The sequence below is a fragment of the Bos mutus genome, chromosome 22 (assembly GCF_027580195.1).
Source record: "Bos mutus isolate GX-2022 chromosome 22, NWIPB_WYAK_1.1, whole genome shotgun sequence".
Lineage (NCBI taxonomy): Eukaryota > Metazoa > Chordata > Mammalia > Artiodactyla > Bovidae > Bos > Bos mutus.
In genome coordinates this window covers 61,434,226-61,459,268 of record NC_091638.1, presented here as the reverse complement: position 1 = coordinate 61,459,268, position 25,043 = coordinate 61,434,226, and the positions used below count along the sequence as shown (strand labels likewise).

The 25,043-nt window shown below is 66.7% G+C and overlaps 1 protein-coding gene across 1 annotated transcript; it reads right to left on the bottom strand.

Moving 5' to 3' along the window:
• Window positions 1–104: 104 nt before the first annotated feature.
• Window positions 105–25,043, bottom strand: LOC102279739 (mucin-2-like). Its single transcript, XM_070358884.1, is given in 55 exon segments — window positions 105–327; window positions 420–546; window positions 869–908; window positions 1,506–1,604; window positions 1,765–1,887; window positions 2,050–2,090; window positions 2,308–2,412; window positions 2,597–2,774; window positions 3,275–3,306; window positions 3,411–3,511; window positions 3,631–3,700; window positions 3,947–4,125; window positions 4,916–5,141; window positions 5,407–5,590; window positions 6,010–6,257; window positions 6,679–6,853; window positions 7,150–7,358; window positions 7,621–7,893; window positions 8,544–8,841; window positions 8,843–9,081; window positions 9,084–9,219; window positions 9,335–9,931; window positions 9,933–10,183; window positions 10,524–10,626; window positions 11,005–11,110; window positions 11,175–11,852; window positions 12,390–12,675; window positions 13,617–13,823; window positions 14,207–14,250; window positions 14,535–14,682; window positions 15,176–15,307; window positions 15,439–15,595; window positions 16,006–16,245; window positions 16,352–16,531; window positions 16,617–16,727; window positions 17,036–17,174; window positions 17,488–17,639; window positions 17,997–18,097; window positions 18,207–18,259; window positions 18,373–18,628; window positions 18,944–19,070; window positions 19,563–19,657; window positions 20,042–20,206; window positions 20,293–20,430; window positions 20,763–20,832; window positions 20,918–21,025; window positions 21,112–21,250; window positions 21,410–21,527; window positions 21,880–22,005; window positions 22,205–22,415; window positions 22,516–22,625; window positions 22,712–22,802; window positions 22,997–23,111; window positions 23,895–24,165; window positions 24,968–25,043. Coding segments are annotated over 55 exon segments (9,207 nt in total).

Sequence of the window (25,043 nt, the reverse complement as noted above, 5' to 3'; positions counted from 1 at the left end):
GCTCAGAAAATAAATACCTGCAGAGAGAAAGTCAGCTCAGAAGGCGAGGCAGCTGAAGGGATCATCGGGAAGGGGACGCGGGACGGTGGGGGCGGGCCCTCCCCTCACCCCCGCCCGGGGGCCACCCCGAGGGGCAAGGAGCGCCGGGCCCTGCGCTGGGTGGGCAGCTCGCACAGGGTGTCCTGGCACAGGCAGCTGTCAACGTGCGTGTAGGTGTAGCGGAGCGCGCCCCCGTCCGGGCACCGCAGCGTCACCTCCCGCTGGCTGGTGCGCTGCTCCCTGCAGCACGAGCACTTGTGGTCCAGGCCCTGGGCCTCGGCCGAGTACCTGGGGGAGGCAGGGTCAGGGTCCGCCGCCCGCTGCGGCGGGCACAGCCTCCCCCACCCGGCCCCCACCAGGCCCCGGCGCCCAGGACTCACATGGCAAAGGTCCCGCAGGACCCAGAGCAGTCGTTCATGGAGACCAACGCGGTACAGCCATTGTGTGAAATCTCCCTCATGACGGGGATGGCAGCGCAGGGGACGCTGGTCTCAATGCGAGGGACGCCTGGGGAGAGAGGCAGAGGCTGGGAGGGGGTCTCCGCCTTCTGTGGCCCTCCTGCCCCCCTCACGACCTCCTCCTGCCTTCCCAACCGCCACCCACTCCGGGGCCCTCAATCAAGCTGGGTCATCATGGGCTCCTGGAAGGGATTCAGGCTTCCTGGGCACCCCAGGTGATGTCCTCAAAGTCAGTGTCCAGCCGGGAGTGGCACAGAGGGGACGGGGCTCCAAGGGCACCATCCCCTTCCACCCCCTCCCCTCAAGGGGCCCAGAGGGAGCCCCCGCCAGGCCTGGGCCGCAGGGCCCACCCGCCCGAGGCCCACACTCACATTTCCTGCAGCAGCCATTGGGCATGAGCGTGATGGAGCCCTAGGGGGCAGGAGAGACAGTTGGGACCCCAGACCCCCCCGTGGTGACAGTGCCCCCTGCCAAGAGGGTGGAAGGGGCAGTTCCTGCAGAAGGGCCCAGAGCGGAGCCTGCAGCTGTTGCCACATCCTGCAATGGAGCCCAACCTCCCAGGGACATCAGGGCCCCACTCCAGGAGTGACGGGCCTGCTCACCTGGACGCAGGTGTTGGGGTCAAAGTCGGGGCAGGTGATGTTGGAGATGGATGAGATGAGCTGGTTGTGTATCTTCACGCAGCTGAAGAAGGTACAGTTGTTCAGGGGGTCACTCTTCATGTCTCTGGGCTGCAGGTCGGGGTCGGGGGAGTTCTGTGTGAGGCCAGGTAGGAGCCCTCCAGGCTGCTCCCTGACCACCTTGCCAAGTGCAGCCCATAGGCCCAGAGCTGCAGAGCCAGTGACATAGGAGGGGCCCAGGGACCCGCGGCCCACAGTCCCCAGATGGTCCATGTCCCACAGCGGTGGCCTGACTTGGAGAAGCCACCCAGAGGGCCCAAAACCCCAGACAGGTGTCCTGACGGGAGGCAGGACGTTCTCGGCCCTGCGGGCGGGGGCGGGGGCGCACCTTCAGGACCAGGCTCTGCTGGCCAGGCCGGGTGATGATGCAGTGGGTCTGCTGGCACTTCTTGCAACACTCCCCGGGAGCGTCCACCAGCTCAAAGCCCTGCAGGACACCGGGGGGTTGGCATGGGAAGAGGAAGGGCCCCTGGGGGTGAGGTGGGCGGGCCCAGCGCGCCGGGGCGTGGCGTGAGGTGGGCGGGCCCAGCGCGCCGGGGCGTGGCGTGAGGTGGGCGGGCCCAGTGCGCCGGGGCGGGGCTGCTCACCGGGCTGCACGTGGTGTTGCAGGGCACGTGGGTGCAGGCGATGACATTGAGCTGCGTGGCGTTGTCCCTGCGGTCCGTGCAGACGCAGTTCTGGCACTTGGATGAATAGACTGGAGAGCCGGGCTTTGGGCACAGGGAGGGCGGGTGAGGTGGGCCCACGCGGCGCCTCCCCTCCTCCAGGACGCCGCCAAGCGTCTGGCGAGCCTGACCATGAGCCTGCCCAGGACCCTGCCCCCAAAGCCCCTCTGCGCCCCCACACCACTCCCCACGGCCAGCAGGGCTCACCTGGTACTCGGCGTGCTCCAGCACACACACGCCCTTGGGCACTTGGGAGAAAGAACCAGAACAAGGGTCAGACTGTCCTGCCGGACCCCGGGGCGGATGCACAGCCAGTGGACAGCGTGGGGGCATGGGGCTGGGTGCTTCCACCAGGCAGACCCTGAGCCCCCAGGCAGGGGCCCCTTCAGCTGTCCTCTGCCCCCCACACCCAGCTGGAGCCCTGCCCACCCTAGGCCTCGCTCCCACCTGGCCCGGCCCACCTACCACACGAGTACAGGGGGCAGCACCTCCCGGGCACAATCTCGCTCTTCACCTGGAAGCCCAGTGAGCACAGCGGGGGCTTCTCCCTGCACAGGCTAGCATTGCACTCTGCAGGCAGTGGGGACACGCTGGTGAGTTTGCAGACGCTGCCCCAGGCAGGGCAGGCCCTGGGCCTGGGACCCCTCAACCCCCACCTGCCCAGCGCCCACGCCCCGCAGACACGCCTGAGGCCCCAGCCTCCCGGACCACGCAAGAGCCCGGCCACCGCGTGCCCCGCCGGTGGGGGCCTTACTGCAGGAGGTGAGATTGCAGCAGGTGTTGGCAGGGTCCACCTCCGTGAACGGGTAGGTGCCATCCTCCTCGCACTCCAGCCGGGGCTCCGGCCGGCACGTCTTGGGCTTGCAGATGATGCCGCTCCCGCCTTCCAGGCAGATGCAGTCCTTGCAGTCGAACTCGAAGTGTTCCCCGTACTGCAGGGGATGGGGAGCAGGCCCCGGTCAGCGTAAGACAGCACTGTGCCGCGTGGCCCACGGAGCGGCCGGCGGGAAACCCCGAGCCCTCCCCACCTCCGCGTGCCCGGGGCAGGCTCTGGGGAGCACACTCACACCACAGCTGGGACCTGCTCCGTGGGCCCACAGGCCTGGTGCGTGGCAGAGGCACCAGGTGTGTCTGCGGGGCTCACGCAGAGCAGAGCTAAAGAACCAGCCACGTGCCAGAGACACGCACGCCACAGGGCAGACAGGCCACAGGTGTAGCCAGAGCATCCGGGGCTAGTGGGCAGATGGGCGGGGTGGGCGGGCGGGCGCACAGAGGGGCGGGTGGATGGGCCCCGCACTGGCTCAACCTTCCAGGACTTCAGGGACTCATTACTCCGCCTCCGAGGGTCCCAGGTTTTCATCCACCCCATCCCGCCCCCCAAAATGCAGGGCTCATGGGAGGGCCTGGCCCCGGCGCCGAGGGGGTGCCCTACCTCTCTGGGCACGTTGTCGGGCCCCACGCAGCCTAGGAGAGAGAGGAGATAGGCCCTGTGAGCTCGGGCCCCTGCCACAGGCGCTGGGCTCAGCCCCGGGAAGGGGAGGGCAGAGGCCACGCGGTGGGCAGCCTACCGCACAGGTCCACGCAGACGTCAAAGCCAGGTGCGTAGCTGGTGGTGCCTTCGGGGCAGAAGCAGCCTTCTACCAGGCGTGTGCTGTTCGGCTGGGAGGGGCTAGAGGAGGGCATCAGGAGACGGGTGTGGGGATGGGTGGGACCGCCAGGCCCAGACAGGGCTGCCCAGAGCAGCACAGAGGGCCAGCCGGCCGTCCCAGCACCTCCACCGTGACTGACCTGGACTTACAGCTGGGCTCCTCCGTGGGGCCGCAGGCCCGGTACTCACGGTGGGCAGGGCATGTCACCGCTGGGGAAGGGCAGCGTCAGAGGGAGGGGCCTGGGCCCCCACCCCACCCCCACTGACCCCCGCCCAGCCCCTTCATAGGACCCCGTCCCACACAGGCCAAGCATGGCCTCAGCCCCTCATGCTGTCCCGAGCCAGGAGGCGGGGATCCAGCCCCACAGGGGTTAGCACAGTCAGTCTTCAGGTGGCCTGGCCCCCCACCCAGCCATGATTCCCACTGAGCCTGGGGCGGGGCAGGAGGGTACTCACGGCAGGCCCCGCCAGTGTGGTTCCGCCAGTCCACGCAGATGCCCTCCTGGGCACACAGGGCCGCGTAGGTCTGCAGGCTGGCACACTCCAGGTTCGAGCTGGGCACGTAGCAGCTGTCGAACAGGCAGGCTTCATAGTAGTGCTGGGGGGGTGCCACGGCGTGGCACTGGGCAAACAAGCTGTGGAGGAGGAATGCAGGTCACGGGCTGGCTGGTGCCCCCAGCCTCTCACGTCACCCTGCCCAGCACCTCCATCTGGGCTGCACCCCCTGGGGGCCCAGCTCAGCCTGTACCACCAGACCGATGCCCGTGTGCTAAGAGTGGGAACAGAGCATCAGGGGTACAGGCTGGCCTCAGGGACTCGGGCTGGCCTCAAGGGCTCGAGCTGGCCTCGGGGGCACCGGCCTCGGGGGCTCGGGCTGGCCTCGGGGGCATGGGCTGGCCTCGGGGGCTCGGGGTGGCCTCGGGGGCCTGGGCTGGCCTCGGGGGCAGGGGCTGGCCTGAGGCCATGGCCGCCAGCACTGAGGCCAGAGGAAGAGCACTGTGCTTGGCCCCTAGAGAGGGAAGGTCTGTGTCTAAGTGGTCACCAGGTGCCAAGGTCCCCCAGCAAGGCCAGCAGGGGCCGTCCTGGCCTCCACACACACACCTCTGGGGGTGAGGGGCTCGCTCCCACTGATAGCAGCTTTGGCCCCCTCTCTAAGCCCAGATTCCCCTCCCCAACATCAGCTATGGATGCTAACTCTATCCTGGGTCAACCGGCCTACCCCAGCCTTCAAGCTCAGCAGACGCTGCACCATCTCAGGAGGCAGGAGAGACGGGATGGGGGGAGTCACAAAGGGCCCTGGATACCCTACAGGAGCCCAAGTCCTGGCCCCGCTGTGACTGCCATCTGCCTTCCCAGCCCCAGGCCCAGCGCCAGTGGCCTTTCCGCGGCAGACCAGGTCGGGGTGCGGCTTCCGGGGCGGATCACCTGTCCTTGATGAGCTCACAGAGCGGAGACGCACAGCCCTTCGTGGGGAAGCTGCTGGTGCCCGCCGAAGGCGAGGGGGCCGGGCGCCTGGTGGTGAAGCCGGTGTGGGGACAGCGTGGCTTGGAGGGGTCGTTCACCACCCAGGAGTCGGCCGCGACCTCGCAGTTGTCAATGCTCTCCCCGCTGGGCAGCACACAGTCATCCAAGGTGCTGTTGGTGCACGTGCCTGTGCGGGTGGGGAGGCCACGTGAACACACGCCAGGCCCGGCCGTCCAGCAGGGCAAGCCCCCGGGACCCCTGCTCCAGCCCGGGTCCCTGGAGGGCACCTGGCCGGGCCTAAGGGCACAGACGCAGCTCCGACTGGCCTCCCACAGGGGCCAGACCCAGACGTGGCCGGGGGCCCGTGGGGGCCTGAGCAGTGTGCAGAGCCACCCCTGGGGAGCAGCTCCCGCAGCCAGCCTCTGCCAGGCCGTCCTCCCCCAGGGGCTCACCACACTGGCCCTTCGTGTTGTTGCCGAACAGGCGGTAGGGCAGCCGGATGGAGAAGGAGAGGCCGTTGTAGGACACAAGGGCACCCAGCTCGGGGATGTCAACCATGTAGTTGATGCCCGACTCGTACACCCGCAGCCCGAACTTGGTGTAGGGCAGCGCCACAGCCTGCCTGTTGACCTGCACCTGCGGCAGGAACCCCGGGGCGGGGGGTCAGGGGGCGGGGTGAGCCGTGGGGGCCACCCCTCCCCCTCCCCGCTTCCTTCCCATCACACTGGGCCAGATCCTTGTCCTGACTAATCCCAGGAGCCAGGTGGCAGGGGCACCGTCCTCACGGTCCGCCCGGGAGGCCTGGGGACCCCGAAAGCGGGTAGGACTCCCTACGTGGTGTGTAGACAGCCCCTGTCCTCAGGGAGGGGGCGCCTGCCTCAGAGACCTGTGTCCAGGGTGAGTGGTTAGGGGCGTGAGCAGCGGAGGTCAGGGGGCCCCTGAAGGCCTCCAGAGGGCCTGTGAGATGTGTCCTCAGAGTACCTCTCCAAGCCTGGCTCTGGGTCGGGGGCAGCCCAGCCTCCCGCTGCGTGAGGACGCCCGCCCCGCCAGCGCACCTGCACCGCGATGGGCATCATTTGCACGGTCTTGATCAGAACCTCCTGGGTCTCGTGGCGCACGATGAGCGTCCGGGGGCAAGACACCTTGTCGTTGACGTCGCAGTGGTAGTTGTCGACATAGATCCCGAAGCTGTCCACCCGGGGGCTGATCTCCTCCACCAGCACGTACGTGCAGTTGCCCTGGTAGCTGTAGTAGAGCCCGTCGAAGGTGACGTAGTGTGGGTCCCCCCAGCCCGTGCAGTAGCCTGCGGAGGAAGTGGGGTGAGCCTGCGCCGCACCCCCAGCTGGGGGCAGGACGGGGACAGGACATGCTCAAGGCTCGGGTGGGAAGGGCAAGCAGAAACTGCGGAAGGCCCTGAAGTCTGGTTCCCGGGGCACTCAGGGCATCTGGGCCCGAGAGGGCACGCGCCCCTCGGCCCACAGCGGCCCAGCTTCGGTCCCGACGCCTCCTCTGCGCCCCGCTCTCGGCGGTGGCCACCCTCCACCAGGCCGGCCCCGGCCTTTCCTGGACCCTGGCCGAGAGGAGGAGCCAGCAGGAGGCAGGAGAAACGGCTCCCGACGGGGGCCTGACTCTCCGCGGGCACCCAGCCACCAAAGCCAGCACGACAGCCTGGGGTCTGCAGCACCCCCGGGGAGCAGGCGGGGGTCCCCGCGCATCGGGCTTACAGTCGCACTCCCAGTGCCAGCAGCACTTGTCGGGGTCCTCGACGCGCACGGGCGCGAGGCCGTTGGTGCAGGTGGGCATGGGCGGGGGCTCGCACTTGACCTTCACAAGCTCCACGGTGTTGTTGTACTTGCACGTGGCCCTGGTGCAGTTGCACATCCACCAGCTCTCGTTCTCCTGCAGGGGCGGGAAGGACACGGGGTCGGCGCCACCGGCCTGGCCCACACGGGAGGGCTGGGCCGTGCTGGCGAGGCCGTGCCCAGGAGGCTGAAAGCCAAGGGCGACCCTGTCCAGGAGGGCAGCCAGCCAGGGGGAGAAGGCGGGACGGCCCCCGCACACCCTGCGCCCAGCAGGCTGCCAGAAGCCTTGGCCTGACTGGGCTGGTGTGGGGCAGAGGCAGGGCACGACCTACAGGAAGGCAGCATGTGGGGGTTTAGATGCCAGAGGGGACAAAAGCCGCCGCAGACACAGACCTGCCTGGGAGGATCCAAGTCTGGACACCCGGGGACCCCGGGGGGCGGGGTGCTGGATGTGCGGGGTTCGTGGGTGGTAGGTGTGGATGGGCTGGGTGTTGGGGAGGGTGTGGACGGGCACGACCAGTTGAAGAACTCAAGCGTGCATTCCAGCGAGCAGTTCACGTAGTAGCACGTGTCTCCATGCGTGCCATTGTACACCAGCTCGCCTGCAAGGGGAGAGACCAGTGCTGACGCCACCCCGAGCACTCAGGCTAGCTCCCCCAGAGGCCACGAGAAAGAAGCCCACAGCTCCCACTGCCCCGATCTGTGGCTGCAGCACGTGGGGCCGGCCATGGAGACATCCACCCAGGCCTAGCACCCAGCTTCCCAAGAAAGCTGTCAGTGCAGACCTTTGAGTGACCCCCAAGCACCGGGAACCCAGAGCACCACCAGCCTGAGCTGCTGAATCAGAACGAAGAGCTTGCTTACCTGGGGCATAGTAGGTCTCATTCAAGAAGCAGCATCGAATCAAGTGGGAAGGGGTGACCCCGCTGGTGCTCATGGTAATGTGGGGGGAGGTTCCTGGGGTCACAGTGGAGGTGGACACACTGGAGGTCCAGGTGCTGGTGGACTCTGGCGTGGTCAATGGGCGTCCTGCTGACGTGGGGCTGGAAGCGGGGCTTGTGCTGGGTAAAGGCGGCCCCGTCGTGGATCCAGGGGTGGGGGTGGTCTTCGAGGAGGTGGGACCCGGGGTCGGCGAGCCTGTAAGAATGGAGGGTGCTGTAAGGGCTGAGGGGGTCCACTCAGTGCACAGGCGGCATGGCAGCAAACACACACAGGCAGCGCCCTGGAGGCACAGCACGTTGTGTGGAGGCCTCCCATCCACGTCCCAGCTCCAGGCCTCGGGGCTGGACGGGGCGTCAGGCCCACGGGCCTCGGGGTGTGTAACGGGGCGGCTACCATGGGACACTGCTCCGCCCGGAGGAGCTGGCCACTGGCCCCTGAAGCCCCAGTGGGGAAGCACCAGTGGGAGTGGGGGGACAGAGGAGGGTCTCCCAGGGTGCCCGGCCAGCAGCCTTGACTCCCCACAAGGCCCCAGGTCCTTTGGTGGCTCCCGCAGGGGGGCTTTGCCCACAGAACCCATCATATAGCTGTAGGCTGAGGATGTGGGCCACGAGCAGCCATGCCCAAGGAAAGACATCCCGTGGGAGCAGGCACAGGCTGAGGGTCAGCACCTCTGTGAACACTTGGCCGTAGGTCTTGGTGGGACGGCCAGTGAGCCCTTCTAAAACCTTCCTGGGAACTGCATTCCCTGGGAAGAGTGGAGGTACCTGTCTGAACTCCCAGGAGCTGTGATGCACCCCTGATGAGAGGAAGAACCATGAGTACAAACCACACTGGTGTCCAAGTACCTGGAAGGGTGGTGCCTCCCACTGGAGTGACCGTCGGCATTGTCAGCGTCGGGGTCAGTGGCGTGCTAGAGGGCTCCACAGCTGTGCTGGTGGTGGTAGATGGCCAGCCTGGAGTCACTGTGCCAGTGGGTGTTGGAGCTGGGGTCTCTGTGGTGGTGGTAGTGATGGGGGTTGGGGTCTCTGTTGTGGTGGTAGTGATGGGAGTTGGGATCTCTGTGGTTGTGGGTGTTGGGGTTGGGGTCCCTGTAGTTGTGGGTGTTGGGGGGTCCCCTGTGGTAGTTGGGGTGGTGGTGTTGGGGTGTTGGGGTCACTGTGGTTGTGGGTGTGGTAGGGGTAGTGGTCTCTGTGGTAGTGGTGGGGGTGGTGGTCTCTGTGGTGGTGGGTGTTGGGGTTGGGGTCCCTGTGGTTGTGGGTGTTGGGGTTGGGGTCCCTGTGGTTGTGGTAGTGGTGGGGGTGGTGGTCTCTGTGGTGGTGGGTGTTGGGGTTGGGGTCCCTGTAGTTGTGGGTGTTGGGGTTGGGGGTCCCTGTGGTTGTGGTAGTTGGGGGTGGTGGTCTCTGTGGTGGTGGGTGTTGGGGTTGGGGTCCCTGTGGTTGTGGTAGTGGTGGGGGTGGTGGTCTCTGTGGTTGTGGTGGGGGTGGTGGTCTCTCGGGTAGTTGAGGCAGGCAGGTCGGGTGGCTCCCCTGGCTGGTGGTAGGGTTGCAGGTTCCCCTGGCACACAAGCCCAACAGAGGTGTTGTTTGGGTCACTGTGGTTGTGGGTGTTGGGGTGGTGTCCAGCCAGCCCCATCTGCAGTCTGGGTAGTGGTGGGGTGGGTGGTCTCTGTGGTGGGGGGTGGTGGTCTTGGGTGGGGGGTGGTGGTCCCTGTAGTTGTGGGTGTTGGGGTTGGGGTCCCTGTGGTTGTGGTAGTGGTTGGGGTAGTGGTCTCTGTGGTGGTGGGTGTTGGGGTTGTTTGAGTTGTGGTCTCTGTTGTGGTGGTAAATGTTGAGCTTGGGGTCTCTGTGGTGGTGGGTGTTGCGGTTGGGGTCCCTGTGGTTGTGGTAGTGGTGGGGGTGGTGGTCTCTGTGGTGGTGGGTGTTGGGGTTGGAGTCTCTGTTGAACGGGTGGTAGATGATGAGCCTGGGGTCTTGGTAGTGGTCGTCGAAGGTGTGGAGACACAGTTACGTGGAACAAAACAGCAGTAGACGTTAATCTCGTAGTTGAGGCAGGCAGGTGGGGTGGCTCCCCCTGGCTTCTGGTCCTGGTTTTTGCACACAAGCCCAACAGAGGTGTTGCACACCACAGTTTGTTCAAGCTCTTGGAGAGGAGTGTTGGGAAACATGGTGGCTCTGCAGGAGATGTTGGCTACCCAGCCCGTCTCGCAGATGTTCTCAAGTTGTGGTCCTGTTGGGTTCAACATCTCCATCCTGTCACTGTGGTTGTGGTGGGGTGGTGGTCGTTGGGTGTTTACCAGAATCCAGCCAGCCAGTCCATCTGCAGTCCGGCAGACATGGGGGTGATGTCCCCACTGTGGACTGGTGGGGTGGTTCCTGTGGTTGGGTGGATCCCTGTGGTGTGGTAGTGGTGGTGGTTTGTGGGGTGGTGGTTGGGATGGGGGTTGGGGTAGTGGTTGGCTGGGTGGTGGTTGGTGGGGTGGTGGTGGTGGTCTCTGTGGGGTGTGGTGTGGGTCCCTGTGGTTTGGGGTGGGGTGGTGGTCTGTCCCTGTGGTGGGGGTGGTCACTGTGGGGTGGTGGTTTGAGCTTGGGGGTTGGTGGTTGGGACTGTGGTGGGGTGTGGTGGGGTGGTGGTCTCTGTGGTAGTGGGTGTGGGGTGGGGTGGGGGGTCCCTGTGGTGGTGTGGTCACTGTGGTTGTGGTGTGGGGGTTGGTGGTGGGGTCCCTGTGGTTGTGGGTGGTGGGGTGGTCCCTGTGGTTGGTGGGGGGGTGGTGGTCACTGTGTGGGGTGTTTGAGTGTGGTTTGGTGGTAAATGGGTGGGGTGGTTGTGGGGGGTGGTGGTCTCTGTGGTTGTGGTGGGGGTGGTGGTCCCTGTGGTTGTGGTGGTGGTTTGTGGGCTGGTGGTTGTGGTTGTAGTGGTGGGGGTGGTGGTCTCTGTGGTGTGGGTGTTGGAGTCTCTGTTAGGGTCACTGTGAGGTTGTTGGGGGGGTTGGGGGTAATGGTTGGGGTGGTGGTCTGGTGGTCCTGGTTGTGGTGGTGGGGTGTTTGTGGTCCTTGGAGGGGGTGTTGGGTGGCCTGGTTTGTGGGGTAGTGGTTGGGGTAATGGTTGGTGGTGGTGGCTGGTCCGCAGGGTTGTGGTTGGTGTGGTAGTGGTTGGGGGGGTGGTGGTTGTGTGGTGGTGTGGTGGGTCTCTGGGTGGTGGTTGGGGTAGTGGTGGGGTGGTGGTCTCTGTGGTAGTGTGGGTAAATGTTGAGGGGTCTGGTGGTTGTTGGGTGGTTGTGGTAATGGGTTGGGGTGGTGGTCTGAGTGCTGGGGTGGTGGTCTGTGGGTGTGGTGGTCCCTGTGGTGGGGTGGTGGTTTGTGGTGGGGTGGTGGTCCCTGGGGTGGTGGTTTGTGGTGGGGTAGTGGTTGGGGGTGGGTGGTTGGGGGTGGTGGTGGGGTGGTGGTCCCTGTGGTTGTGGTGGGGTGGGGTTGTGGTCGTGGGTGTTGGGGGTGGTGGTTGGGGTAGTGGTGGGGGTGGTGGTCTCTGTGGTAGTGGGTGTTGGAGTTGGGGTCACTGTGGTTGTTGTGGGGGTTGGGGTAATGGTTGGGGTGGTGGTCAGTGGGGTGGTGGTCGGTGGGGTGGTGGTCAGTGGGGTGGTGGTTTGTGGGGTAGTGGTTGGGGTGGTGGTTTGTGGGGTAGTGGTTGGGGTAATGGTTGGGGTGGTGGTCGGCAGGGTTGTGGTTGGTGAAGTAGTGGTTGGCGGGGTGGTGGTCGGCAGGGTGGTGGTTTGCGGGGTGGTGGTTGGGGTAGTGGTGGGGGTGGTGGTCTCTGTGGTAGTGGGTGTTGGAGTTGGGGTCACTGTGGTTGTGGTGGGGGTTGGGGTAATGGTTGGGGTGGTGGTCAGTGGGGTGGTGGTCAGCGGGGTAGTGGTTGGGGTGGTGGTTTGTGGGGTAGTGGTTGGGGTAGTGGTTGGGGTGGTGGTCGGCAGGGTTGTGGTCGGTGAAGTAGTGGTTGGTGGGGTGGTGGTCGGGGGGGTGGTGGTTGGGGTGGTGGTTTGTGGGGTAGTGGTTGGGGTAGTGGTTGGGGTAGTGGTCAGTGGGGTGGTGGTCGGTGGAGTGGTGGTTGGTGGGGTGGTGGTCAGGGGGGTGGTGGTTTGTGGGGTAGTGGTTGGGGTAGTGGTTGGGGTGGTGGTCAGTGGGGTGGTGGTCGGTGGAGTGGTGGTTGGTGGGGTGGTGGTCGGCAGGGTAGTGGTTGGGGTGGTGGTTTGTGGGGTAGTGGTTGGGGTGGTGGTCAGTGGGGTAGTGGTCAGTGGGGTGGTGGTCGGTGGAGTGGTGGTCGGCGGGGTGGTGGTTTGTGGGGTAGTGGTTGGGGTAGTGGTTGGGGTGGTGGTCAGTGGGGTGGTGTGGTGGTTGTGGGTGGTCAGCGGGTGGTGGAGTGGTGGTTGGTGGGGTGGTGGTCGGCGGGGTGGTGGTTGGGGTGGTGGTTTGTGGGGTAGTGGTTGGGGTAGTGGTTGTTGGTGGTGGTCAGTTGGGGGGGTCAGTGGGGTGGTGGTCGGTGGAGTGGTGGTTGGTGGGGTGGTGGTCGGCGGGGTAGTGGTTGGGGTGGTGGTTTGTGGGGTAGTGGTTGGGGTGGTGGTCAGTGGGGTGGTGGTCGGTGGAGTGGTGGTTGGTGGGGTGGTGGTTGGCGGGGTGGTGGTTGGGGTCGAGGTAGGACACTCATCCCTCTGCCGGCAGCAATAGACCCGTATCTTGTAGTCATAGCAGACCTCAAAAGGTCCGTTTCCAAACTGGTCTTCTTTTTTGCAAATGAACCCGACGGAGACATTGCACTGAGCCTTCTGGCCCAGCGTCTCCCAGCTGAGGAAGGGCTCCACGGCCGCCCTGCACTCGATGTCCTGGGGGGCCCTGCAGGCTCCGTCGAACGTCTCTCGGTCCCCGCCGTCACTATTGGTACTGGGATGGTCGTTGTTGATCCAGTCAGACCAGGAGCAGTAGGAAACTAGGCGAGCAAGACCGGCATTGGCCAGTCAGGTGGGGGCGCGCCTTTCGGGAGGTCAACGGGCTCAGAGAACCCAGAGACCCTCATGACCAGCTGTCCCCATCACCACCAAAGGGCCCGGAGCAGGCTCAGAGACTTCAGGCTGAGCCTAAACTTCCACCCTCTACTTCTCCCCTCTTTCTGCAGCTAAAAACCTGAGACCCCCATGCCCCGCCAGTGACAGACCAGGCCTGAGGCACCAGCCTAGTGCCCCTTCCTCAGCTACCTTCAAATCCATAAGCCAAACAAATGAACGAGGAAGGGCCACCCAGCTCAGCCCAGAAGCCCGCTGGCGGGGCTCAGGCTGGACTCTTGACCAGTGTTTTCACCCAGAGCTGGTCAAGTCCCCTGCATGAGTCCCTGGGCTCAGCAAATCAGGAATCAGGTCACCAAAACAGACCACCTCCAGTCCCTGAGCCGGTGGTCCGGCCTCCCAGCCCAGCCCGCATCGGGGTCTCGAGGGAGGCACGCTTTCTGCTGCTCCTCGCCCTGCATCATGGGACCAGCTGCTAACGTGACTTACCGGTCGTGGGTGAAGAGGAAGGTGACGCTGCGGTAAAACGTGGGGAGAGAGAAGGTCATTGTACAGGTTTGAGGTTTGTTAAATCTCTTCATTTTCATGTTTTGTTTCCCGGTGGCTGTTATACACCCGCGGCCTGTTCAGCACTAGCTACGACTCCAGCTGAGGGACCCAGGGCACTGGCGGCCTCCTCCAGCCCTGGCTCCTGCAGGTCCGTGTGGCCGTCACCCTGCTCTGGGCTTGGGGCTGTGGTTGAAATGTGGGAGGGGGCGGGGGACACGCCCCGAGCTGAGAGGCAGGTCATTACTTCCCGCCTGCCTAGAAGGGCTGTCCCTGCCGAGCTCAGGGGAAGGCAGGCCCCCTGCAGGGGAGGGGGCCTTACCTGTGCTGGGGGTCGGAGTGGTGCTGGTGGGGGTGGTCGTGGCGGAGGTGGTCGTGGTGGGGGTTGAGGTGGCGGAGGTGGTCGTGGTGGGGGTTGAGGGTGCTGAGGTGGACACACAGACGTTGAAGTATTTCTCCACCGTCCCGTTGGGGCCACAGAACTCCCAGTAGCAGAAGGAGCCATCCTGTGTCATGTTGACGATCTTCCCTGCGGGAGGCCAATATCTACCCATCAGGGACAAGACAGAGGCTCCCAAGGCCCTTCAGCCCGTCCACACAGGGGAGACGGGTCCCCCACCACCAACCAGCAGCCAGCCAGAGCCCGCCAGGACCCCGCACCCAGGACCCTCAGCGGTGCCCATCAGAACATAGAGGCTGCGTCACAGAAGGGGCTTCATTCCCCATCAGGAGAAACACAGATGTGTCAGGTGAGCCCTAAGGGCTGCTGCAAACCAGAGGCACCTCCGAGCTGACAGGGGCTCAGGGCAGCCACGCGGACCTTCAGGGGGGCCGGGGACAGAAGCACAGGAGGTTGCACCCAGCCAGGACCCAGGTGGGTCCAGGAGGAGCGTCCGGGGGTGGGCAGCTTACCTTTATCAACCCGGCAGACAACTTTTGAGGACTTGGTACACACGCTGAAAAGCAAGCGCGAGGCTGCAGGCCCGAGGAGGCGCCGGCCTGTGCCCTCACCCGCCCCCCACACCCCACGACAGGCCTGCAGCCTCAGGGTGACGCTGCCCCAAAGGCCGGCTCGGGACCCCACCTGGGCTCCCAGTGTGGGCAGAGCAGGGACGAGGCGAGGTGCAGAGGCAACACGGGCCACCCCTCCCGCCCGCCGTGTGCGTGCGTGTGAGTGGGCGTGCATGTCTGTGTGTGTGCGCCGACCTCCCCGGGGCCCCTGTGACGGGAGCTTAGGTACCAGGCGTGGCAGATGTGCCCTGCGGGCACGGACGTGCCCGGTGAGTAGTGAGTGTTGTCGATGTAGCAGCCGCACTGGTCCCTGGTGACACACGCCTTCAGCTCCTCGTCGTAGATCGGCCTGAGCTTAGGGCACCGGGGGTAGCAGCCTGGTGGGCACAGGGCGCTGGGCTTGGACCGGCGCAGAGGATGCACATCCACCCCGTCCACCTCACCCTGCCGACCCTCCCCGCCCCGCAGGCCCTCTTCTCCAGGACGCCCTCTGGGAAGGGGGGCCTGGACCATGCCCCTGCTACCGCCCTGGCGCTGCCACCTGGCCAAAGGGACAGCCAGGCCCCGCCCAGCCTCCTGGGGGGCATGGCCCCTGCGCCCTCCCCAGATGGTCCTCTAGTTCCCAGCTTTTCTCAGCTAGAGGCCTCCTCAGCCCCCACCTCATCCTGACCTGCTCTTTTCCCATGGCACCTTCGCTCCTGACTCAGAGGCCCCCTGACTTCCTGGTGTGCTAACCTGACCCCTTTCTGTCTCTCCCCTTGAGAGTGGGGTCTCAGCTCAGACTCCCAGCAGACTGTCTGATGAACAAACTGCAGCAGGGCGAGCTTGGCCTGCCTGGCACGCAGGGCAACACCCCACGGGGCCCCTCACCCTCCAGGTAGGACACGGAGATGTTGGAGTGGATGCCGTTGACGGTCCGACAGGTCTCGAAGCTGCGGTTCCCGCAAGGTTCGTAGTGCCACTCACACTCGTCGGGGGGGTTGTAGTAGTCGCAGAATATGGCTGGGGGTAGAGGTGCCGTCAGACTTGGGGAGGGCGGAGGCGGGGAGGGGACCACGGACACGGCCCTCCCCACTCAGCAGCTCCAGCCCCGCCCCGCGGGTGCCCAGGGACCAGGGCAGGCCGGCGCTCACGGCACAGGTCGGGGGTCCTCCAGAACACGCAGGCGCCCTCCTTGGTGCACTCCTGGGCGTAAGAGGCCACGGCGGAGCAGAAGCACTCACAGTCCCCGCCGGCGTCGCAGGAGCAGGAGTCTTGGACGCAGGCTTCGTAGAAGGGCATGGGGTCCACCTGGGGAGGGGCCTCCATGTGCCAGGGTCCACGCTGCCCTGCCGGGGCCAGGCCCTCCCCTGTGCCCCGAGAAGCGCAGGGCCCCGAGGCTGGGACAGGGAAAGGTGACCCGGCACCACCCCCCAGGGGCCTGCCAGGGGGGTCCCACAGCGGTGCCCACCACACCCACCCCCCACTGCCGGGAGCAGACGGCTGTCTGGGCGCGCTGTGCCCTGGAAGGTATGGGAGAGCCTGGGGATCCAGCCACGTCTCTCAAAGTTAAGACTGGACCTCTGGTCATGTGTCCGGACACACAGGACCGAGCTCAGGGGTGACACTGCAGGGAGAGCCCCTGGCCCGTGGCCCCGCCCACAGGCCCACACGCCCCTCCCGCCTCGCGGTGGCTCCGCCCACACCCGCGCCCCGCCCACCTTGCTGTGGCAGACCGCGAAAACCCGGCTTTTGATGATGCTGCACTGCTTCACCGACCAGGAGCGGCGGTGCAGGTTCACGGTGCAAGGGTCCGGGGTGGTCCTCACGTCCGGACAGGTGGAGGCCTCCTTCCAGCTGTTCCCGAAGTCCAGCTCACTGTCCACCACCATGCGGTCCCGCGTGGTGAAGTCGTTTTTGGACCGCTGGTCAAAGTTCCCGCACAGGCCACACACCGCACCCTGCAGAGACAAGCCGGACAGGGGGCTTTGCCCGGGGGCCTCGCGGGAGGGAGGGGGCTGGCCCTGGGCGTGCCTGGGCGGCCCGGGCAGGCAGGGAGCTGCGCACCTTATAGGAGGGGTCGAGCTTGATGAAGATGGTGGTCTTCCTGTCCCAGATGACGATGACCCCGATGCTGGCCTCCACCACCAGGTACTGACCCACATCCCGCGTGGTGTAGGCCACGTTGTGGCCCACGTCACGCTGGATCACCATGCAGTGTCTGTCCTCCAGCTTCAGCACCGTCCTCTGTGCCCCGGGGAGAGGCCCGTCACTGGCCTGGTCCAAGGGGTCCCCAGGGACCATGCACCCCCCGGGGAGGGGCAGCACTCACCCCAATGAAGATCTTGATGGCCTTGGAGCAGGTGACCCCTGTGGTACCGCAGGGCACATTCTCGGTGATGATACTGAAGGAACCCAGGGAGGTGTTCTGGCCGCAGTAGTCCTGGGGGCCCAGGGGCACGTGAGCCAGGCTGACCCAGCCACGGGGTGAGGGGCACCCCACCCCAGCTGGGCCCCACCCCAGCCCCTCCTCTGCTGAGAGGCGGCTTAACCATCCCCCACACACGCCCCTGGGCACCCCTCACCCCTGACACCCGCGGGAGGTCGTGGAATGGGAGGGCCAAGGAAGGGCTCCCCTCTGACCCCAGACCCTGTCCGCTCAGAGCCTCCTCATTGGGCTGGGACAACCCAGGGCCAGCAGTTCAGGGACCACAGAACAGAGGCAGGCTCTGCCCGTGCCCTCGGCCTCACCTGAACGGCCACGTAGGAGCAGTGTCCGTCAAAGTCATAGTACTTCCCGTCGAAGGTGATGTAGTGGCCATTCCCGTAGATGGAACAGGTGCCATGGCACACGAACTGGGTGCACGCCCAGCGCCCTTTCTGGCAGGTGCTGGGGAGAGGGAGATGGGGGCTGGAGGGGCTGCAGGGGCCTGGGCTCCCCAGCCCTGCTTAGAGAGCAGCCTGGAGCCCTGCAGAAAACCCCCAGCAGCTCATACCTCCAAGCCCTCGTACCGCAGCCCCCATCAGGACCAGGGCCCTGCAGACCCCAGCCAGCCCCACGGAGGAGGCTGTGCCCCAGGGCAGGCTCCCAGCGGAGCGCTCAGGCGTCCTGCAGACCCCAGCCAGCCCCACGGAGGAGGCCGTGCCCCAGGGCAGGCTCCCGGCGGAGCGCTCAGGCGTCAGAGGCAGGGCCGGGCTCTCACCAGGTGTTGCAGTCGACCCTGATCTTGTCCCCGGGCTGGTACAGGTCATTATTGTGCACACACGGACACGCCTCCTCCACCACGCAGCCCCCCCGGCCGTCGTCCATCAGCCCCTCAGGGCACACGCAGCCACTAATGCACTCCATCTGGTACTGGGGGGTGGTTGGAGAGAGGGGTTCAAGGACCAGATGCCAGGCCCAGGATGGCCAGCCCCTCTTCTGACACTGCAGACACTCACTCGTGTCTCCCACCCCACCCTCCGATCCTCGACCCCGCGCCCTGGTCCAGCCTCCAGAGCCCCACCCTCAGGCTCCCTGTGGGGCTGGGAGGCAAGTGAGAACGGCCTGCCCGGGGCCCCTCCACGGTCCCTACAAGGGCCCGCGGGCAGCTACTCCCTCAAGGGATGAGAGGGCAGCAAAGCCCGAGCGTCCAAGGCCCAGGATCCGGAGCCTCAGGGCCACACAGGAGCCCCCCGCGCCCCCCGCCTCAGCGGCACCCCCAGAACGCACGTGGCCGGCAGCCAGCGTCTGGCAGCTGACGGGCCTGGGGCTCCGGGTGGCCAGTGCCGTTAGGTTGCTGCAGTCGACATGGATCTTCGGGGCCTTGCAGGCTGCGGGACGGAAGGGGCCGCTGAGCCCAGCTGAAGCTGGGTGGGGGCTTGGGCGGGCAAGGGAGAGTGTGGGGGGCGGGAGGCCGCGCACGAGGTGGCGGCCACTTACCCTGGCCGATCAGCTTGACCTGTATGCAGCTCAGCCTCCCGTTCCGGCAGACGCTGAGAGGGAGAGGTGGGGTGAGCCAGGCCCAGCGGCTCTATGGGATGGGCGGGCAGGGGGTGGGCCCCCCGAGCAGACGGGGCGCACCCCTCCCCCACCCCAGGACACCCACCATCGCTCCTCCTGCCTCAGGACCACATCCCCTGCCTCCAGGTAGAGGCCGCGGTGGTAGCAGGAGCACTTGGCCAGGGGCACGCAGCGGCCCTTCTCGTCCAGAAACATGTGGTCAGGGCAGCCGCAGCCGTCCACGGGCGCGAAGCCCTGCAGGCAGTGGGTGTCGGACTCGGACAGCGAGCGGCAGGTCTGCCGGCAGGTGGTCAGGTTGTACAGGAAGACCTGAGACTTGGGGCAGGACTCCAGGTCCTTGTCTGCAGAGGGGAGGGGCCTGTGTGAGGTGGGGCAGCCCCAGCTCCTGCTCCCCAAAGGCCAGCCCCAAGCCCTGTGTCCAGCTGGGACACCCGCCCAGCCGAGGGGCCAGCAGAGCGGTCACCCCAGGCCCATCCCGGCCACACAGGGGCCACGTGCCCCACCTTCTGGGCTGAGGGGTTCCAAGCTCCTCCATGCAGGCAGAGGCCCAGGCTGGTTTGCCACTGGCCCCTGCGATGTCACCCCCATCCCCTCCCCCCTCGACTGCCAGGGTGGGACGGCAGGGACCGGAAGGCCGGCCGGAGCCCGAGACTCACTGCAGACGTGCTCCCGCCAGCCCCACAGCATGACGCCCTTGGCGGCGCAGGCGCGGGCGTACGAGGACAGGGCCGCACACATGCAGTCCTCCGTGCTCTGGCAGTTGCACGTGTCATACTTGCACCTCTGGGGGGCAGACGGGCCGTGAGGTGGGAGCCGGCTGGGGAGCGCCACACCCATGCAAGCACTCAGACACGCAGCACGTACACGCGTGCACAAGCACTCGCGCACACAGCCCTTACACTCATACGCAGCACTCACGTGCAGCACGTACACCCATGCACAAGCCCTCAGACATGCAGCCCGTACACGCGTGCACAAGCACTCGGACATGCAGCCTGTACACGCATGCACAAGCCCTCAGACATGCAGCCCGTACACGCGTGCACAAGCCCTCAGACACGCAGCCCATACCCGCGTGCACAGCACTCAGACACGCAGCCCGTACACGCGTGCACAGCACTCAGACACAGCACGTACACGCGTGCACACACACACCCTTCATCGCATGTGCACACTCACACAAGCAGCGATATACACGTGCTTGTGCACACACAGCAGCTTCCCACAGGAGGGGTGGGGCTTAGCCGGAGCGGGGGCCGCTGCGTGCCCACCCACCTTGTAATACTCGGCTGGGTCCACGGTGGAGTGGCACCTCTCAAACGGGGTCTCGGGCTTCTTCAGCAGGGAGCACCAGTGCTCGGCGTAGTTGGCTGTGGAGGGTTCAGCCCCCTCAGTGCGACGGCCGCTCTAGCACGTCCCTGCATCCCGCTTCCCCGTCACCCAGGCTGGAGCAGACATTGCCCCTCGGTGGACCAAAACAGGCCCCCCCCCTTCAGGGCAGGTGCCCCTTGCCTCTCGCCAGCTCCCCAGACGTGGCAGGCGGCCAGTGGGTGTGAGGGCGTCCAGTCGAGGCCACCACCCACGGATTAGCAGACCCTCTGCTGGGTCCCTCGGCCAGCTGCCACCGTGGGCCACCGTAAGCCAGCCGCAAGGCAGAAGGCAGCAGGCAGCCAGCCGGCCACACCTCACCCACCCACCACGTCCCCCCAGGAACCCCGTCTGCCTGGGGCCGGGGCCCGGCGGCCAAGCCTCACCGCTCTCGATGCTGAGGGCGCAGGGGTCCTCCAGCCAGTCCAGCTTGTCATCGCAGCTCGACTGGGCCTTCCAGGTGTTGGCGAAGCCGGCGCCCGTGGCCTCCACCAGCCCCCCGGCCGTCCTGAAGTCGTCCCCTTCGAGGCCATTGAAGTTCCCGCAGAGGCCTGAGGGGCCGGGACAGGGTTGGGAAGGGCGGGGGCCGCAGAGGCCCGACGGCGGCCGCGAGGGGGAGCCGGGCGGCGCCACTTACCCTGCACTCGGCCCTGGGCCGCCTGGTCCAGCGTCAGGAAGAGCTGCATGACCGGCACCAGCTGGATCTGCAGCTTGAGGCCGAAGGTCGTGGTCACCACGAGGTGGTAGGAGGACGGTTGAAAGATGGAGAAGCTCGCTGCAAGGGAGGGGCGTGAGGCCGGGCGTGAGGGTCGGTGAGGGGGGAGGCATGAGGGGCGGTGGCAGAGGGGTGAGGGGGGGCGTGAGGGGGGTGCATGAAGTGAGGTAAGGGGGGCGTGAGGGGTGGTGGGGGGGCGTGAGGGACGGTGGCAGAGGGGTGGGGGGGGCGTGAGTGGGTGCATGAAGTGCGGTGAGTGGGTGCATGAGGGGCGGTGGGGGGGCGTGAGGGGGGGTGTGAGGGGCGGTAAGGGGTGGGGGTCTGCCCATCCCCCATCTCCTCCTCCCTCCCCCGTCTCCCCCTCAAGTCGGCGCACCTGGAGCAGGACTCACCCGTCACATGGGGCAGGTTCACCGTCAGCTCATTCAGCAGGACGCTGCCGTCCGACTTGAAGGCCACCACCTGCAGGCAAGGCCAAGGGGACACAGGGGCTGAGAAGGGCCGTGGCCCCGGGGGAGCTGGGAGGGTGGGAGGCAGGAACACCCACATTCTTCTTGTTGTCGGCCAGCAGCACCACCGTCTTCAGGCAAGTCTGCTTGTCCGTGAAGCCGCAGGGGGCCAGCTCGCCCAGGAGGGCGTAGGAGTCGTTCTGGGTCTGTGGGGGTGGAGGTGAGGGCGCTGTAGTCACACGGCCGGTGGGGCAGGGGCCCAGCGCCCACACGCCGCTGAGCGCCAGCCCACCTTGGTCAGCACGTAGTAGCAGTCCCCGTGGAAGGTGTACTTCCTCCCGTCGAAGGTGGAGATGTGCGCACCGCCCTCCAGGCTGCAGGTCCCGGGGCACTGCAGGTCCTGGCACACCCAGCGGCCAGCGTTGCAGACACTGTGAGGCAGAGGGCCCAGGGTCAGGCTCGACTGCCACCCCCAGTCCGCCGGGACCCCCGGGCCACCGGGACCCCCGGCCCACCTGGACCCCCCAGCCCACAGGGATCCACCGCCCGCCGGGACCCCCACCCGCCAGGACCCCCGCCCTGGCACCCACCACTGCTCGCAGTTGTTGGTGATCTCCTGGCCGGGCATGTACAGGTGTCCGTGCAGCTTGCAGCCACACTGGCTCACGGGGATGCAGCTGCCGCCCGCGATGTCATCATACACAGTGCCTGCAACAGGACACGTTCCCCTCAGCTGCCCCGATCCCGCCGCTCCCAGGGCCACAGGTGCACCCGGCCTCCCACCCACAGACCCCTCTTTGGGGGCGCTGTGGACCCACACTGTGTCTGAGGGACCTGCCTCCAGACTCAGGGTCACGGGCCAGGCTGGAGAAGGACTGTCCAGGGGTGAGGAGCAGGAAGCTGACGCTGAGTGTGTGTGCGTGCATGTGTGCGTGTGTGTGCACGCATGTGCGTGCGTGTGCGTGCGTGTGCGCGCTTGTGTGGGGAGGGTCTCAGCCCTCATGCTCTTTCTCCCGCTTGTCCCCCATCCCGCCTCCCCACTCCCCGCCCGCGTCCTCACCTTCTGGGCAGAAGCAGCCGTCCATGCGGTGCTCTTCACACAGGTTGCTGACCTCCAGGTGTGAGCAGGTGTCCATGCAGGGTGAGCCGCTCTCCAGGTAGACCATGTTCCCAGGGCAGCTCTTGGCTGGACAAACAAAGGCAGACCCCTGAGCCAAGGGGCGGGCGCAGCAGACACCATGAAGGGTCTGGTGCACACACGTGGCCCCCAGCCCTGGACACACCAGGCCGCCCTGCCCGGCACCCACAAAGACCAGCACGCTCCCCGGGGTCAACCCCCGTGAGCCCCCTGCGTCCTCCCGCCGCTGTCCCGGCACGCCGCTTACGGCAGAACGCGTCGGTCCTCCAGTTCTCTGGGCGCCCGCCGGCGTGGGAGCACTGGCGGGAGAACTCAGCGATGGTGCTGCAGATGCAGGAGGCGTTCTGCGGGCAGTGGCAGCGGTCCTGCATGCAGGCCTGCACGTACAGCTCCACGGACACCAGGCCCTGGCAGCTCTCGAAGGCCGCGGCCGTCAGCAGCCGCTCGCACTCGGCGCGCTGGGGGGTGATGCAGGAGGCGGGCATGGGTGGGGCTGCTCACGCCCCCAGCTCTCCCCACCCCCCAAAGCCCCCACCCGCACCGCGGCTGGGGACTCACGTGCTCGGAGCAGGACTCGGGGACCACCGTCTCCTCGGGGTCCTCGCACACCACGTCAGGCTTGTTCACCTTCTGCATGTTCCCAAACTCGACAGGACTGAAGCGTACACCTGGGGGGTCACGGCCTTCAGCAAGGCTGGAGGGCGCCAGGGGGCCGCCCGCACCCGCCCACTGAGGCCCCCAAGGAGGCACTCACCCTCGGAGAGGAACTCCGAGTATGTCTGCAGGCCGTTGTAGTCCCCGCAGAGGCCGCACGTGTGGTTCCGGAACTTACTGTCCAGCTCGAGCTGCCGGGGGAGGGGACAGGTGAGCAGGCCGCAGGGTCGCCCCCCCCCACAGCCAAGTGGGGCTCAGAGCCTGGTCAGCTGTGGTGGGAGACCCGGGGGCAGTTCTGGCAGCCCTGAGGGCCCAGAGGGACCCTCACAGGGTGCCCCCGCTCCCCGCGTGGCGCCCCAGCCCCCCGGCCCTCCCCGCAACGCACCATGACTGAGTCCTCCTGGTTCCACATGAGAGTGAGCCCAGCACGGGAGTAGATCTTGGTGTAGGCATCAGTCTTCTCGATGAGCAGCCCCGGGCTGTAGTGGGGCGTGCTGACCCTGGGGGTGGGCACGGGGGTCACGCTGGCCCATGCAGCTCCCCCTCGCAGAGGGGCCGAGGCTGTGGGCTTGGGTCGGGTGGCCGCTCTCTGGGGACACTTGAGCAGTGGCTGAGCCCCTGCCCACCTGCCTGGCCAGGTGGGGCCACACACGCCTGCCCAGGGCCCTCTCCACACCCCACCTCAGGCTCCATTCCTGGTAGGAATCCCCAGGAGCCCTGGGAGGAGGGCGGGCGAACTGGGAAAGCCTCACCCAGCCTCCGAGGGCAGGCCCTGTGCCCACCCCGCACCGCCTCTGGGGCCCTGTGCCCACCCCGACGCTGAGCCCGGGCTGTGGGAAACTAAACCCCGAGCAGCAGGGAAAGGGCAAAGCCTGCAGGTGGGGAACCGCTGGGCGGGAGTGCGCTCAGAGCCCCATTGTTCCCCAGACAATGCTGGACAACGTGGGGGAGGAACGGCGTCCTGTGGGCCCCGCGTAACCCTAGCCCGCTGGGCCGCCAGGACGGCGAGCCCAGAGCCTGGTGGGCTCCCAGCAGAAAAGGTGACAGAGACGCACGGGATAAATAAATCCCTTGAGCCCCCTCCCCAGCCCCGCACCCCTGGGAGTTCCTGCCAGGGCCTCATCAGCATTTGCTGAATGAATCGATGACCTGGACTCGGACCCCACACTCTGCTTCTGAGCCGTTGGCCAGAATAGATGCGGGCCGGGGGAGTGGGTCAGGCTGGGGGGCAGGGGCCGCAGCCCTGTCACCAGGACTCAGGAGGGGACGGCCGGACCACTCACATGGCCCCGTTCAGCACGGTGAGCTGGCGGGTGAGGTAGATGGTGTCGTCCTTGACGGTCAGCAGGATGTACTTGACCTGGGACGGGCCCCCACTGCTGCTGGGGCCGCGCTTCAGGTGCACGGCGAACTCCTTGTAGGCGTCGCGGCAGTCGGAGGCGAAGTTGTAGTCGCACAGCCCAGGGAAGTGGAAGACGTCGCCGTCGAAGGTCTTGTAGTGGAAATCGCCCCAGGAGCTGCACACGCTGTGGCCGTGGTTCCGGGTTCTGCCTTCTGGGGGCCGCGGGGGGAGGCGTGAGTGGCCTGGCCGCCTCCCTCAAGGACCCTCTGCTCCGGAGGCGCCCGCCAGCTGCTCAGAGCCACTGGGGTCTTGGCCCAGGCCCTGGGGAGGTCGCCCTGCAGGGCCCTCTGCCGGCCCCCTGGTCACCCGCCCGCGCGGTCTCGGGCCCCCGCAAGGGCATCTGCAGCTGCCTCGCCCTCACGCCCGTACCCTGCGGGGGCCCCTACCCTGGCCGTTGCCACACTCTGTCCAGTGATGCCCCAGCCAGTGCCCCCTCCCCTGGCTCCAGCCTGCCCGCACTCAGCAGAGGGTGGTGCCAGACCCCTCAGAGGGGGCCCCCAGGTTCGCCCCCGCCCCCCCGGCCCCGGTGGCTCCGCTGGATGGAGAGCCCCCTGTCCTGCCCTCACACGGGCTTCTCTGGCTGAAGCCGCCCCCGAGCAGAGGCGCAAACAGCCGGCTCTGCAGAGGGGACCGTCTTGGTCTCGACCCTCCAAGGGCCCCTGGCACCCAGGACTGGGGGCCTGGCCCCTTCTGCTGGGCCCCTGCCTCCCTCAGAGCCACAGGCAGCTGCCCGGCCCAGCGCGTCCACCTGGGACTATCCCCTGGACACACTGGCCGGACCATCACCTTCAAAGGGACTCCCCCTTCCCTTCTCCTTTCCTCTCTGCACCCAGAGTCAGCAGGGGTGGGGCCACAAATGCCGGGCCAGGTCGCCCACCCCAAAGCCTGGGCCGAGGAGGACCCCCTCTCCTCCAGGCAGGACCATCTGCTCTGGGGATCCTGCAGCCTTCTCACCTCTCTGGAGCTCCGTGCCCCTGGCCCAGGTCAGAGCCAGGCAGAGGGCCGCCAGGTGGGCCAGCAGCAGCCCCAT